Source organism: Heteronotia binoei, chromosome 15 (assembly GCF_032191835.1).
Source record: "Heteronotia binoei isolate CCM8104 ecotype False Entrance Well chromosome 15, APGP_CSIRO_Hbin_v1, whole genome shotgun sequence".
Taxonomy (NCBI): Eukaryota; Metazoa; Chordata; class Lepidosauria; order Squamata; family Gekkonidae; genus Heteronotia; species Heteronotia binoei.
In genome coordinates, this window is record NC_083237.1 from 25,085,189 (window position 1) to 25,098,754 (window position 13,566).

The following is a 13,566-nucleotide window of genomic DNA, read 5'->3' on the forward strand; positions in this document are numbered from 1 at the left end:
CCCCCCCCCCCCCCAAGGCACGAACCCCCGTTCCAGGTCACTCTGCGTGCGATCCTTTCCCACGTGCAGAGGTGGATTTGGAGGGAGGGATCGGCCCGGCTGCTTAGGAACTTGTGAGCCGATCACGACCTTCCGAAACCCATTTCGGAGACGGGCAAGTCCACCCGCCCTCGGCTTGCCTCCTTGCAAAATTACCCGCCTCCCCTCTTCCTGGCTTGCTCGGCCGCTTCCTGCCTCTCTTGCACGGCTTCCTCTTCTTCTGGGCAAGAACGAACCCGGGGGTGGGTTTCCTTCTCCCCTCGCCCGTCCTCCTCCTCCTCCATTGCACCGCCTCCGGCTCCCGGAGCAGCTATTGGCGCTTCTTGCATGATCTATTGGTCAAAGTATCTATCACTCAGGGATGATCAAAGGGGCGGGGACTGGGGGGAAAAGGATTCCCGGGTGTGCGCGCAAAACTGCCTGATGAGTTGAAAACGCAAGGCGTGGGCGCGGATCCCCGGGCTTGCAAGACGAGGTCAGCGTGCTGGGAGGGGAAGGATCCGGACTACCGAGGGAGGGGGTTGGAGATCGGATGACTCAGGAGCAGGGATGCAGGCAACAGGCACTGCTGTTTTCTTTTCTTTGGAAGCAGAAAGAAAGAAAAAGCAAGCCCCTGTTCTCTTACTTACAAATTATCCGCGGCCTGTTTACTCGGGGGAAGCCTCACGTAGTCCTGCGAGTTTTACTGCAAAGCAGAATCGCAGCCTAAGGTAGTGAATGCATTGGGGGGAAAGTGTTGATCGAGATGCGATCATGCAAAATGCGAACTGTGTAGCAGCAGAAGCTCTTAAGATGACACATCTGTATCTGTAACGTTTTAGTTAAGGGAATAAGTTGTGCACTTCTGGAAGACAATGGTGCGTTAGGGGCCTTTGTTAAGTGGTATTATATAGTTTTTAAATGTTTTTCCAGATTTCTTCTGCAAAGGCAGAGGGAGAACGTTTGGATTAGTTAGCACTGGGCAACCACAGCTGCCTCTCAACACAGGTAAGGGATCATACGTTGTCGGGTGGAAGTTGGAAGAGGCTTGGAGATTTGGGGAAGGAAGGTTGGAAGAGGCCTGGGGATTTTGGGGAGGGAGCCTGAGGAGGACAGTGATCCCAGTGGGTTGGAGTGTCACAGAGTTGACCCTCCAAAGCATCCGTTTTCGTTAGAAGAACTGATGTTTGGAGATGAGCTGTAATTCCAGGGGGTCGCCAAGTCCCACCTGGAGGCTGGCATCCCTAAATGTACATAATGCAACCTGTTCACACCACAGCATCAGGCGCATTTGGAGGCTGCTGGGAAACATCTGCAAACAACAGCCTCACCTCTAAGGCCCATGAATCTCACAATTGTTTCTCCTTGGTTTTCTTTCCAGAGAAAGACCCATACAGGCTCTGTTATGATCCGAATTCATGTCCTGGAGGAAAAGGCTTTTGTGTGGAATTCCAGTGATGCACAGCGTATCCGAGAAGAACACCGCATTGTTGGTACACTGGTTGGGGCGCTGGCTCGGAAGCCACAGCAGAATGCGAGGCTGGGCCTTCCCCTCCAGTTGCTCCCAGAAGAGACCCGGCTGTTGGCAGAGAAGGGGGTGGCGACCTTGCTTAAAAACCTGACTTTACAGCCCCTGGCAGATGATGCAGGCCAGGTAATGGCTGATCTGATCTTCGACAGTCCCCTACAAGGATAAACCCCATATCCCTCCTGGTAGATCTGGTGTTGGCTTGGATGAGTGTAAAAGATGGACCATACAGATACCATTGTCTCCGTAGAATGGATCAGTATTTTGCCATCTTTTCAGACCCAGGAGCCCTCCTACACCTTGAATGACAGGATGGGCTCTACCAGTTAAGTCTTCCCTCCTATTTGCCTGTTTCCTCCCACCCCCCAATCTCTTTTTAGGGAACCCAGAGGCAAAGAATGGCTAAAGTCCTTGTTTCGTAGAGGTATAAGAAGAGGGAAATCCTACAGTGCAGCAGAGGGTAACAAAGCTCCATCTACCAAAACATTTTCTTCCACACTGAAGGATGGTTGAAAATAAAGCCACTCACTATTCCTTCCCCTTCTCTTTAAGCCTGTTAGGTTAAAACATGATCCAGTGGCAGGTTGATAAACATATGTCCATCACATAGAATCATAAAATTGGAAGGAACCTCCAAGGTCATCTAGTCCAACCCCCTGCCCAATGCATGGAATTCACAAATTCCACCCTGCCCCCCCGTCAATAGTGACCCCTGTTCAATGCACAGAAGATGGCAAAAAAACTTCCAGGATCTCTGCCCAAACTGGTCTGGAGAAAAATACCTTCCTTATCCCAAAGTGGCAATTGACATTTCCCTGGGCATGTAAGAAAGGGCCACAGGCACCAAGCCCTGATGCAACCCTTCCTGTCCTCCCCCACATGATCTGCCTAAATTCTTTTAATCTCCAGCTCTACCATGTTTTTCTTCTGTGCTCTGCCTTACTAATAATAATAATAATATTTTATTTTTATATCCCGCCCTCCCCGCCAGGCGGGCTCAGGGCGGCTAACAGACATGGGGTCTGTGTGTGTTCCAACTAGTGCTGGGAAGGCATCTGCTGGCTTTTTTATACTCAAAGGAAAGGGGCTTTTTCTGTGTCCCAGTTGCCTTTGCTGCAGAGTAGTGGGTTAACTCCACTATGTCCTGAACCCCCCTCTCCCTTATTTACCTGAATGCCCAGTTTCATGAAGACTTCCGAGGAACTTGAAAACCCAGGATTTTGGCTGGAACTTCAGTTCCCAAGAGCCAATTTAAAAATGCAGGCAGGCAAGTGAAACACTCTTTATGACTTCCTGCTCTCCATCCATCACGTTCCCAATGCACCGGTATTTGGGGAGCAATGTTCCCTCTAAGCTGTGGAGCAAAAATTCCACTTTGTGAGCTACTGGCATTAAAGTTGTGAGTGAGCAATTTTGTTACTGCATAATTCAGTTTCCTCTTGAGCCATCCTTCCTGAGGACAAAAATGTGTGAGCTGGAGGCTAAAAAACTGAGCAAGCTCACACTAACTCAGTTTAGAGGGAACACTGTTGGGGATCAGGACACTTGTGGCTTGCATGGCTCCCTGGTCCTCTCCCCAGAGTATACAAATTCTTCTTTATTTTTTTATTCCTAGTTGGGGTGAGGAACTAATCCAGACTTTTCAACAGTTCCAGAAATGGATCTGGGGAAAAGTCTGAAGTTAGAAATCTGGCCAACCTGACACATTTGCAGTAACCCTGTGGAAATGGATAAAATGCAGTTTGAGGCCCAAACTCTGGGACGCAGAAGTGGAGAAAGGGTGGCACTGAGCTTGCCTGCCTGCGTTTGCAGGATCCCTTGTTCTTGGAGGCTGTGGCTGCCTACGAAAAGGAGCAAGAGGAGAGCTATCAGGAGCAACTCAGACTTGCTGGTGAACAAAGGAAGGCCTTGATGGGCACTCTGGCTGAACGCATAGCGGAGGGTCGGGCAAAGAAACGGCAACGGAGAGGGGAAGAAGCAAGTGAGTGTAGTTCTTCTGCTATATGGGGCCTTTGCATTGGGTAAGGAGATGGGGAGAGTCCGGAAGGATATGAAAACAGCTAGACTGGCCTGGATGAATCCTATATCTCCCTTCTCTATCCATGGCAAGGATGCTGGAAACATCCCACATGATACTATAAATATTCCTTAATTCCATTTCTGGCTTTGAAGGTGTTAGGATTCCATACATTAGCACTGAAGCTGTGAATGCTATAAACAGAAACAAGTTTTCCCACTTTCTGTCATAACCTTTGAATCACCTAATGAAATTAAAAGCAGATGGTGAGAAAACTGTCCTTTGCAGAGCAGATAATTTTGTGTTAAGGGGCACTGCCAGAAGACATGGTGGCAGCTACTAGCTTAAAAGGGGGATTGGATGTTCATGGAGGAAGAGGACTATCAGCTGCTATGGAGCATGATAAGAAAGAGAATGGAACCTCCAGGGCTTTTTTTGTAAGAGAAACTCCTTTGCATATTAGAGTCATGGAGTAAAAGGACAGGTCCTCTTGTGGATCAAAAACTGGCTGAGTAATAGGAAGCAGAGAGTGAGTATAAATGGGCAGTCTTCGCAGTGGAGGACGGTAAGCAGTGGGATGCCGCAGGGCTCGGTACTGGGTCCCATGCTCTTTAACTTGTTCATAAATGATTTAGAGTTTGGAGTGAGCAGTGAAGTGGCCAAGTTTGCGGATGACACTAAATTGTTCAGGGTGGTGAGAACCAGAGAGGATTGTGAGGCACTCCAGAGGGATCTGTTGAGTCTGGGTGAGTGGGCGTCAGCGTGGCAGATGCGGTTCAATGTGGCCAAGTGCAAAGTAATGCACATTGGGGCTAAGAATCCCAGCTACAAATACAAGTTGATGGGGTGTGAACTGGCAGAGACTGACCAAGAGAGAGATCTTGGGGTCGTGGTAGATAACTCACTGAAAATGTCAAGACAGTGTGCGTTTGCAATAAAAAAGGCCAACGCCATGCTGGGAATTATTAGGAAGGGAATTGAAAACAAATCAGCCAGTATCATAATGTTCCTGTATAAATCGATGGTGCGGTCTCATTTGGAGTACTGTGTGCAGTTCTGGTCACCACACCTCAAAAAGGATATTATAGCATTGGAGAAAGTCCAGAAAAGGGCAACTAGAATGATTAAAGGGCTGGAACACTTTCCCTATGAAGAAAGGTTTAAATGCTTGGGACTCTTTAGCTTGGAAAAACATCGACTGCGGGGTGACATGATAGAGGTTTGCAAGATAAAGCATGGGATGGAGAAAGTAGAGAAAGAAGTACTTTTCTCCCTTTCTCACAATACAAGAACTCGTGGGCATTCAATGAAATTGCTGAGCAGACAGGTTAAAACGGATAAAAGGAAGTACTTCTTCACCCAAAGGGTGATTAACATTTGGAATTCACTGCCACAGGAGGTGGTGGCAGCCACAAGCATAGCCACCTTCAAGAGGGGTTTAGATAGAAATATGGAGCAGAGGTCCATCAGTGGCTATTAGCCACAGTGTGTGTGTGTGTGTATATATATATATAAATTTTTTTTGCCACTTTGTGACACAAGAGTGTTGGACTGGATGGGCCATTGGCCTGATCTAACATGGCTTCTCTTATGTTCTTATGTTATGTTCTTATTAGGGCTCTCCTGATGTAGCCAGTCCTCCAAGAGCTTACAGGGCTCTTAACACAGGGCCTACTGTAAGCTCCAGGAGGATTGGCTACATTAGGGATTTGTGGCCTAATATGCTAAGGAGTTCCTGCTACAAAAAAAGCCCTGGGAACTTCCCTATATTATGGCAGTATACCTCCAACCAGGGCTTTTTTTTTAACTCCTTTGCATATTAGACCCCCCCCCTCCGTTGTAGCCAATCTTCAAGAGTTTACAGTAGGCCCTTTACTAAGAGCCCTGTAAGCTTCTGGAGGATTGGCTATATCAAGTGTGTGTGGCCTAATATGCAAAGGAGTTCCTGCTAAAAAAAAAAGCCCTGCCTCCAGCTGACAGATGCCAGAGACAAACAGGCTGTTGGCTTGTGGACTTCCTAGATACATTTGGCTGGCCGCTGCTAGAAATGAGATGTGGGAGGCCTTGGATGGATCAAGCAGCACTTCGGAGGTAGCATTATATGCACCAAATGTGCTGCAGAGCATCCTACATCTTGACTCTTATTTTTGAATTTTTATTTCTAAATTTAGATTTTGGTACTGTCAACAGCCACCATAATTTACAGTGATATTCTCTGCTCACTGGGTGTATGTGTTTCAACCAGAACTCAGCCTAAACTGAGAATGTAAGAGCAACCATGCTAGATCAAAGAAATCTTCCATTTAATCCAGCAATGGACTAGGCTCAGTTCTGGACTCTTTAGGTTTTTCCTAAAGAATTAATTAGCTGTCAGTTTTTAACTTGTATACTGTTTTTATGATACTTTTTACATCTGGGTTAGGGCAATTAACAAATCTAATAAATAATAATAGTAGTAGCTCAGATAAATCTTTTTTGCCATAATACTGAAAACCAATTATCTGGAAGTTTAAAAACTGTGCATATGGGTCTATTTTGAATTGGTAATGTAAGCAGCTTCTTATTCGGTATTTATCATCATGTACATACGAAATAAAAAGAAATTAAAAGTTGCTCAGACTAGGCATAAACTTGATTTGTATTTGTTCTTTCTCCTCTCGCCAGTGGTTTTATTTGCATGGTGTTCTTAATTATTATTTTATGTCTCCTTATAATGAAAGGTTATTTTCAAATGTTGTTCTGGGTCTCTGACCTGCATCTCCAAGAACTGTTTCTGAGGTTAATGGCTCCTAAAACAATTTATATACAACCATAACATATCGTTTATGTAGAAATGCATCCTGAGCGCAGGTGATATCTAATGTTCCCTCTAAGCTGGGAACACATGGAGTCGTGTGAGCAAAAATTCTGTTTTGCGAACTACTGGCATTAAAGCTGTGAGCTACTGCATAAATTAGTTTGCTCCAGGGCCATATTCCCTGAGCTAAGACAAAAATGTGTGAGCTGGAGGCTCATCTTAGAACAGGGGTGGTCAAACTTGCTTAATGCAAGAGCCACATAGAATAAGGGAGGGAGGAAAATAGATGGGGGAGGGGGAAATAAAGCAACTTTAACATTAAATGTATTCTCCAACCTGCTGGCTGGCTTGGAGAAGTGATTTAAAGAGACAAATGCTTTCTTCAAGCAGGCCAATGGGGCAGTGGGGGCTTCGAGAGCTGCACAATATGTGTGAAAGAGCCACTTGTGGCTCCTGAGCCGCAATTTGGCCATCCTGGCTTAGAGGGAACAGAGGTGATACCTGTAGATACCTTAAATAGCTAGGAGGAATGTTGCTAGAAATGTTTCTCCATCCAGTTTTTCCATGCTGGATGCAGGAATATTCACTTTTGCTTTTTTCCCCAGATCCTCTGTCAGAACCTGCAGACCTGGAACCTCGTTTTGTGTTTCCCCGGGAAGCTATGATGGTCCAACTCCCAACAGAGCGGACCCAACGAGGACAAGAAGAGGAGGTGGACTGGCGTTTGCCCTCCAAAGAGTGGCCATACAGTGGACAACCAGAGCACGAGATGCGTTACCGTGTTTTCCAGAACCTTTGGGAACGAGGCTACTATATCACCAGTGGGAGCAAATTTGGGGGCGACTTCCTTGTTTATCCAGGTAGAGAAAATGACTGGGGCTGGCAGGGAGTTGGCGGTACTGTAGTTAAAACGTATTAAAAATCTGGAGTAAGGACATATCTGTAGGAAATTATTAAGCTTCCCATCAGTTTTCCTGTCCCACAGTCCCAGCAGCAGACTTTCAATCATGCCTGTCATAGCTATTTGGTGTAGTGGTTAAGTGTGCAGACTCTAATCTGGGAGGTTTGATTCCCCACTCCTTCACGTGCAGTTGCTGATGTGACCTTGGTCAGTTCAGTTCTGGAAAGAGCTGCTTTCTTGAAAGAGCTCTCTCAACCCCACCTACCACACAGGGAGAGGAAGGGAAAGGAGATTGTAAGCTGCTCTGAGACTCCAAGTAAGGGACAGGATCAGTGTTCCCTCTAGGCTGAGTTAGTGTGAGCTAGCTCACCATTTTTTAGCCTCTGGCTCATGCATTTTTATCTCAGCTCAGGAAAAATAGTCCTAGAGCAAGCTAATTTATGCAGTAGCTCACAACTTTAATGCTAGTGACTCACGAAGTAGAATTTTTGCTCACAAAACTACAGCTTAGAGGGAACATTGGACAGGATACAAATCTAATCTCTTCTGCTCCCAGTCTCTAGGGAATGGCAGTTAGCAGAGAAATCTTTCAGAGCCTCACTTGCAGAACTGACACTCCCAGAGTTCATATGGGGTTTGTTAGCCTCGGAGAAGTGCATAATACTTGTGTTCGGACATAGAGACATTATTGCTATGCAGGAACATGCACCCATTTGTTCTTGAATATAAAGAGATCTTTCCTAAGTGAGACTGGGCATTCTTTCTCTGGTAATCCTTCTGCCTCCCACCCTAACAGGTGACCCCATGAGGTTCCATGCCCATTTTATCGCCCTCTGCATGCCTCGAGATGCGCCCCTCTCCTTATGTGACATCATCAGCGTGGGACGGCTTGGCAGCAATGTCAAGAAGACGGTTCTTCTCTGCTCTGTGGACGAGGACGGGACTGTGGCATACACATCTTTGCAGTGGAGTGGGATGCAGTGAGAACAGACTGGCTGTCATTAACGTGTGCTAAGACTGCTGAGGTCTTGCTGTGTCATTCCAACAAGTGAGGGGTTCGTGTTCCTCATCCAAGGCTGCCCCAGGCTGCCTTGCCTCATAAGCAGTCCTTATTCAACATTTCAACTGCAGAAGCAGTTGCAATAATTCTTAGCCGTTCTAGAGGCAGCTGCAGAGCGTGGAGTGGGGTAGGAGCGCTCCATATCTAGAAAGGGATAGATTGTGTTTCTGCCAGGCTGCCACCGACATCCTTGGCCACAGTATGAAAGTAACATCTCTTTTTAGCCCTGCCTTGTCTCTTTTACCTGCTCAGAGCTGAGAGGGCAGGGAATATTATCTGGAAACAAAAGCAGTTCTCGCCTTAGGTGGCCAACACAATGAAGTAATTCCAACTGTGTAGTACTATGCTAATATGTTTTTTATTACTTTAAAGTACAATAATTGTGCTGTTATACACTTCATATCCGCTTCAGGGAACACTAACATGATAATCAACACGGAGGTACCCATTGAGTCTGTACACCCAAAGGGCTAAATTCCAGTGCCCTACAGTGGAAAAAGTTCCAGTGGTACCGAAAGCTGCACTGAAGTCTCTTCCAAATCTGATAATGATGGGTAGGGTTTCTGAAAATATGGGAGTTCACTGCAGCTTTTTGGTACTACTGGAACTGTTTCCACCTGAAGCCCTTTGGATCTATACAAGCACAACAGACACTCTCCTTGTTGACTGTCATGTTATCGTTCCCTGTAGTGATTATGATGTGAATAATGACACAAATATTGTATTTTAAGGAGATAAAAACATTGTATTATATGCTACATAGCTGAAACTACTTCACTGTATTGGCTCTTTACAGCTGTGGTTTCTTTGGTTTGTTCATGTGGTCAATAGTAGCTCTCTTTATTTTTACGATACAAATATGGGGTATCAGATGAGCCCTTCTGCCAGCAAGACAGATGCTTCTTTGAGGGCCAGGCCTGCAGGCAGCTAAGCAGCTCAGAAGGTGCACAGAACCACATAAAAGAGTCTGGCAGAAGGGACCAATTGCAAATAATTTATTTGATTAAATGCAAATCTTCCTGTTCTAGCTTGTTCTTTGTAGAGGAACTTATGTTTGGAGGGATTCAGCCAAATGGATCTTCCCTCCACTTGAGGAAGCTGTTTTGGCACAGAATGAGAGAACTGTTTAAAATTGACACACAGCTAATTCTGTCACTGGAAGACAGAAAAGCAGAGGATCCTCGTTGCCAGCTTAGGTGAGGGTAGCTGTGGAGACTTCCTTTCCTAAATGAATTAATTCAGCCCACAAAAGAAGCCGTTTTGAAAAGTTTCGAGTCCACAGGATGATCTCCATCTTGAAATAGGCACCGCGGAAGGGTCATCTGAAGAAAGCCAGTCTGAAGTTATCAGGGGACAAGAAGCTGCCATTTTGAAAGCCTCTCCTCTCAGACACTGATCGTTCGAAAGATGTTGAAGCCAGACAGTGCCGTGGTGACGAGGATGCCAGGGCACTGGGGATGCCAGTGCAGCTCCTTAATGTCATTCTCTCCTTGGTGAACAAACAGCAACTGGGGTGGGATGGAGGCCAAAACAGGGTCCTCACCCTCATCTGTGTTGTCTCGCTCCACAGCCAAGTCCCACTGAGTCACCTGGTCATCGGCACCAGATGCCGCAAACACGCCACTGTCCGTAGGGTGCCATTCAACAGAGGTGATGGGGGCCGTGTGCTGCTTGAAGGTGGCAACAGGCAAACCATTCTATGGAGAGAGGAAAGATCAAAAGGATTGTTTGGGCCGAGGGTTGGCAATAGCGGCCAAAAACTGGGAGGGCGGAAAAAAGATGCAGCATGCAGCAGTGAAAGTAACTTACCTTGAACTGCCGCAGGTCCCATATTTTTAGGGCTCCATCATCACCACCACTAACAATAAAGGGCTCATTTCGGTTCCAGCTGATTACATTGACATCTGCGTTGTGTGCCTGGCTGGTGGTCAGCATGCAAGCTTGCCCGGGGGCTGCCCTTATATCCCAGATCTTGATGGAGGCATCCGCAGAGCATGATGCAAAAACCTGTCCCAAAAACAAGGTGAAGGGATTGGTACACAAGGCACAGCTGTAACCTCATCCAGTGACAAGACTCCTATGAATCCGTATAGCTTAGCATCAGAAGCACTCAGTGCCTTGCAGATCTGTATAAGCTTTGCTTTGCATATTTTGATCACTGCTTGGAAGTGGTGCAGAGTAAAGGTTACTAGTATCTAGGTTACTGCTAGGTACTAGTAATCTCTGCTCTGCACCGCCTCCAAGCAGTGATCAAAATATGCAAAGCAAAGCTTATACAGATGCTCACTTTGCAACTGATGTTGAACATATGAACATATGAAGCTGCCTTATACTGAATCAGACCCTTGGTCCATCAAAGTCAGTATTGTCTTCTCAGACTGGCAGCGGCTCTCCAGGGTCTCAAGCTGAGGATTTTCACACCTATTTGCCTGGACGCTTTTTTGGAGATGCCAGGGATTGAACCTGGGACCTTCTGCTTCCCAAGCAGATGCTCAACCACTGAGCCACAGTTCCTCCCCAGCATATCTAATGCTGCAAGGCCACAGCATGGTTAATTTAAAAATGCACAGAAGCTCTTTAATGCTAACCGTCTTTCCACCATTTAGAGCACATCTTAATAATGAGGACATAGAAAAACTGAAGCAAAAAAGGCTTTTTCTAAAGTTGGGTGGTGGGGGGTTTGTTTTCCAGAGCATTCACATTCTCACGGCATATGTACAATGGGGCAATGATTGCTCTGAGGTCCCTGCAGAATTTGTATGCAGCTAGAACTCACTGTGGCTTCATTCGGAGACCACTGCAAGTCTTCCACTGACGAAGTGTGGGCAGTGAAAGGCCGCTGATCTACAAACCACGAGCCATCCTCCTTAGGTGTCCACAAATGGATATTTTTGTTGCAGTCTCCAGTTAGAAGAGTACCTGAAATGGAATACACCGAGTATCTTGAATTGTAGTCCAACTGCCTTAAAGTCTTCCCATTTTTTTGGCAAGGCCAATGACAGCCTGCACCCCTAGCATTCCCCGTCCCAATTACCTGGTTTCTTGGGGGACCAGTCCATGGCAAACCCTTCTGTCATATGCCCAGCAAAGGAGAAGATGGGTTTGATTTTAGCCTGCTGTTCTCGCAGGAAGTAAGCCATCATTTGAGAGTCTGACACAGCAACTAGGGCATCTTGTAGGTTGTATAGTTCCACCTGACCTTTCTCAGACCAAACAGCTGCAATCTGTGACCCACCGAATTCTGTCACCTATTAATAAAAAAACAGATTTATTAGATTGGAGAGCTGGGCTACAGAGAATAGAAGATGGTTAACTGGGCAGGGAGTGTGAGTCATACCTGAACTCTGTTAATGCCCCCATAATGGGGGATCATGGCCAGTTCCAGCTGGGGTTTCTTCTCTTCATCTTCGTCATCATCTTCACTGTCACTGCTGCTCTCTGACCCCAAACCTTCCTTCCTGGCTTGTTTGGTCCCGTGGAGGTTGTGCATTTTCATAACCATCAATCTAATTGGGGAGTGGGGAGGAGATAATGGTATTTATAAGCAGATTCATGCCTGTGATCACTTAAACAGTGGTTGCTAGTTCACTGGTTGAGAGGCCCATCCTATATTTTATTGGAACATCTTTAACCACCTCTGAAAACAGATTTGAGGCAGTCTCACCTGTTGGCGTTGGCAGTTTCAGCCTGGGTTCCAGCACAAAGGAGAATACTCAATGGGTAGGTGGTTCGATTGTCGCCAAGAGAATCTTGCAAGATGTCAAAACTCAAGCAAGGAGCACCTGGGTTTAGGCAGGAAAAAAAAGAATCTGAATTTCTATCACAATACTCGTCCCATAGTCTTGTCACTAATTCAGTTCTCTTTTAGACATTCAACTGCATCTTTAGAAAAGTGGTCAAAGGGCATTAACGGGCCACTTACATGTTTCAAGTGATCACTTGTATACGCTCTGGGTCCTCTTAATCTTACCTAATAACTGAGTAGTGTAATAACTTGATCATCAACCTGCCTCCAGGTATGTTTGTGGAAGAAGTATCTCTCAACCTAAACCCTGCCAATCCCAGCACATCTAAGGCTCACAGGACTCTCACACCAGAGTCATAATCCAAATTCATGCCGCCCAGTTGGTTCCCATCTGCAGCACCCCATATTTCTGATCAACACATCATATTTATATATACCCAACCCTCCCAGCAGCTATCCCTTTCCACTCCCAAATGCAGAGTCCAAATACACAGCTTTCTCACCTGTTCCTGCACGGTGGTATAGCCGGTATGCTCCTTCATCCATTACCAATTCTTCTCCAGACGCTGGGGGAGGACCCTGCCCGGGCACATAGACCCCTCTTCCTTGAGCCTTCCCTTTCTCTTCTTCTCCCCCTGGAATCTTCTCTTCCATTTCCATGTCTTCCTCTCCCTCATTGCTGCTGGAGCCGCTACTTTCCTCATTCCATGTGCTAGCGTCTTCCATCTTGCATAAGGGCAATAGCTCCGCCTACCTGTATTCTAGGGAGATTCAGCATCCCCAACTTCCGTTGTATTTCTGCGCATGCTCATACTGGGTTCCCAAGAGGGGAGTGCCATTTTGGAAAAGGGAAAGGAAGCCTGTAACCGTTTGGGAAAGTGATCAGAAATCCCTCCCGCTAGAGGTTCAAAGACATGACCTCCACCCCAAAAGCCCTTAACGGTCAAACTATCCCACCCCCCGCCGCGGCAATCAAAATGTAGGTCAGGACGTGCAAGAGCTGTATGAAGTAGCGCGGGAAGGAACTTCATTTTGTTCATAGAGTCACTAGGATCGCCATCTTTATTAATGGGAATCGGTCTCTACTCTTAGATGCGCAGTGGGACAGGGGGAAAACTTTTATTTTTAGAGATGGAGTGGGATGATTTTTCTGAGCCCTAGGCGCAGGGCCCTAGCTAGAATTTGGAAGGGGGGGGGGGTTACATTTTTCGGGGGGCACTGATGTCCTGCCCAGTGCCCCAAACAACCGTCCCTCTAGTGGTTCCCTCCCTGCTTGCCTCTCTCTCTTGCCACTGCACTTCCCTCCCCCCTCCCCAAACCAACTTGCTTCTGGGTTGGGGGCAGAAGCAGCCCCCAGCGCCCCCCCCCACGTTTAAGGGCCCGTGGATCAGCTGTTTCACGGGCCCTTTAACTTGTGCAGGGGCTGGGGACTGCGGAGGGTTGCAGCGAGCTCTCCAACACCCTCTCTTCCCCACCAGTGTGGGCCTGCAACAGAAGCAG

The 13,566-nt window shown here is 46.8% G+C and overlaps 2 protein-coding genes across 5 annotated transcripts; one reads left to right on the forward strand and one right to left on the reverse strand.

Moving 5' to 3' along the window:
- The first annotated feature begins 217 nt into the window (after positions 1–217).
- On the forward strand, positions 218–9,345 carry TSEN34 (tRNA splicing endonuclease subunit 34). Of its 4 annotated transcripts, none has more exons than XM_060255430.1 (6): positions 218–281; positions 952–1,026; positions 1,400–1,672; positions 3,359–3,527; positions 6,966–7,220; positions 8,058–9,345. In XM_060255430.1, exons 3-6 carry the CDS (start codon positions 1,424–1,426, stop codon positions 8,243–8,245), a joined length of 861 nt encoding a protein of 286 aa, XP_060111413.1. In that variant the 5' UTR covers positions 218–281; positions 952–1,026; positions 1,400–1,423; the 3' UTR covers positions 8,246–9,345. The 4 variants fall into 4 exon arrangements, with proteins under 4 accessions (XP_060111413.1, XP_060111411.1, XP_060111414.1 ...); XM_060255428.1 differs by having other exon boundaries at positions 260–383; XM_060255429.1 differs by lacking the exon at positions 218–281 and adding an exon at positions 415–514.
- GRWD1 (glutamate rich WD repeat containing 1) lies at positions 9,302–12,881 on the reverse strand. Its single transcript, XM_060255427.1, has 7 exons — positions 12,570–12,881; positions 11,986–12,103; positions 11,659–11,827; positions 11,356–11,569; positions 11,098–11,240; positions 10,131–10,328; positions 9,302–10,018 (listed from the first exon to the last, which is right to left on the reverse strand). Exons 1-7 carry the CDS (start codon positions 12,790–12,792, stop codon positions 9,707–9,709), a joined length of 1,377 nt encoding a protein of 458 aa, XP_060111410.1. The 5' UTR covers positions 12,793–12,881; the 3' UTR covers positions 9,302–9,706.
- Positions 12,882–13,566: the final 685 nt, after the last annotated feature.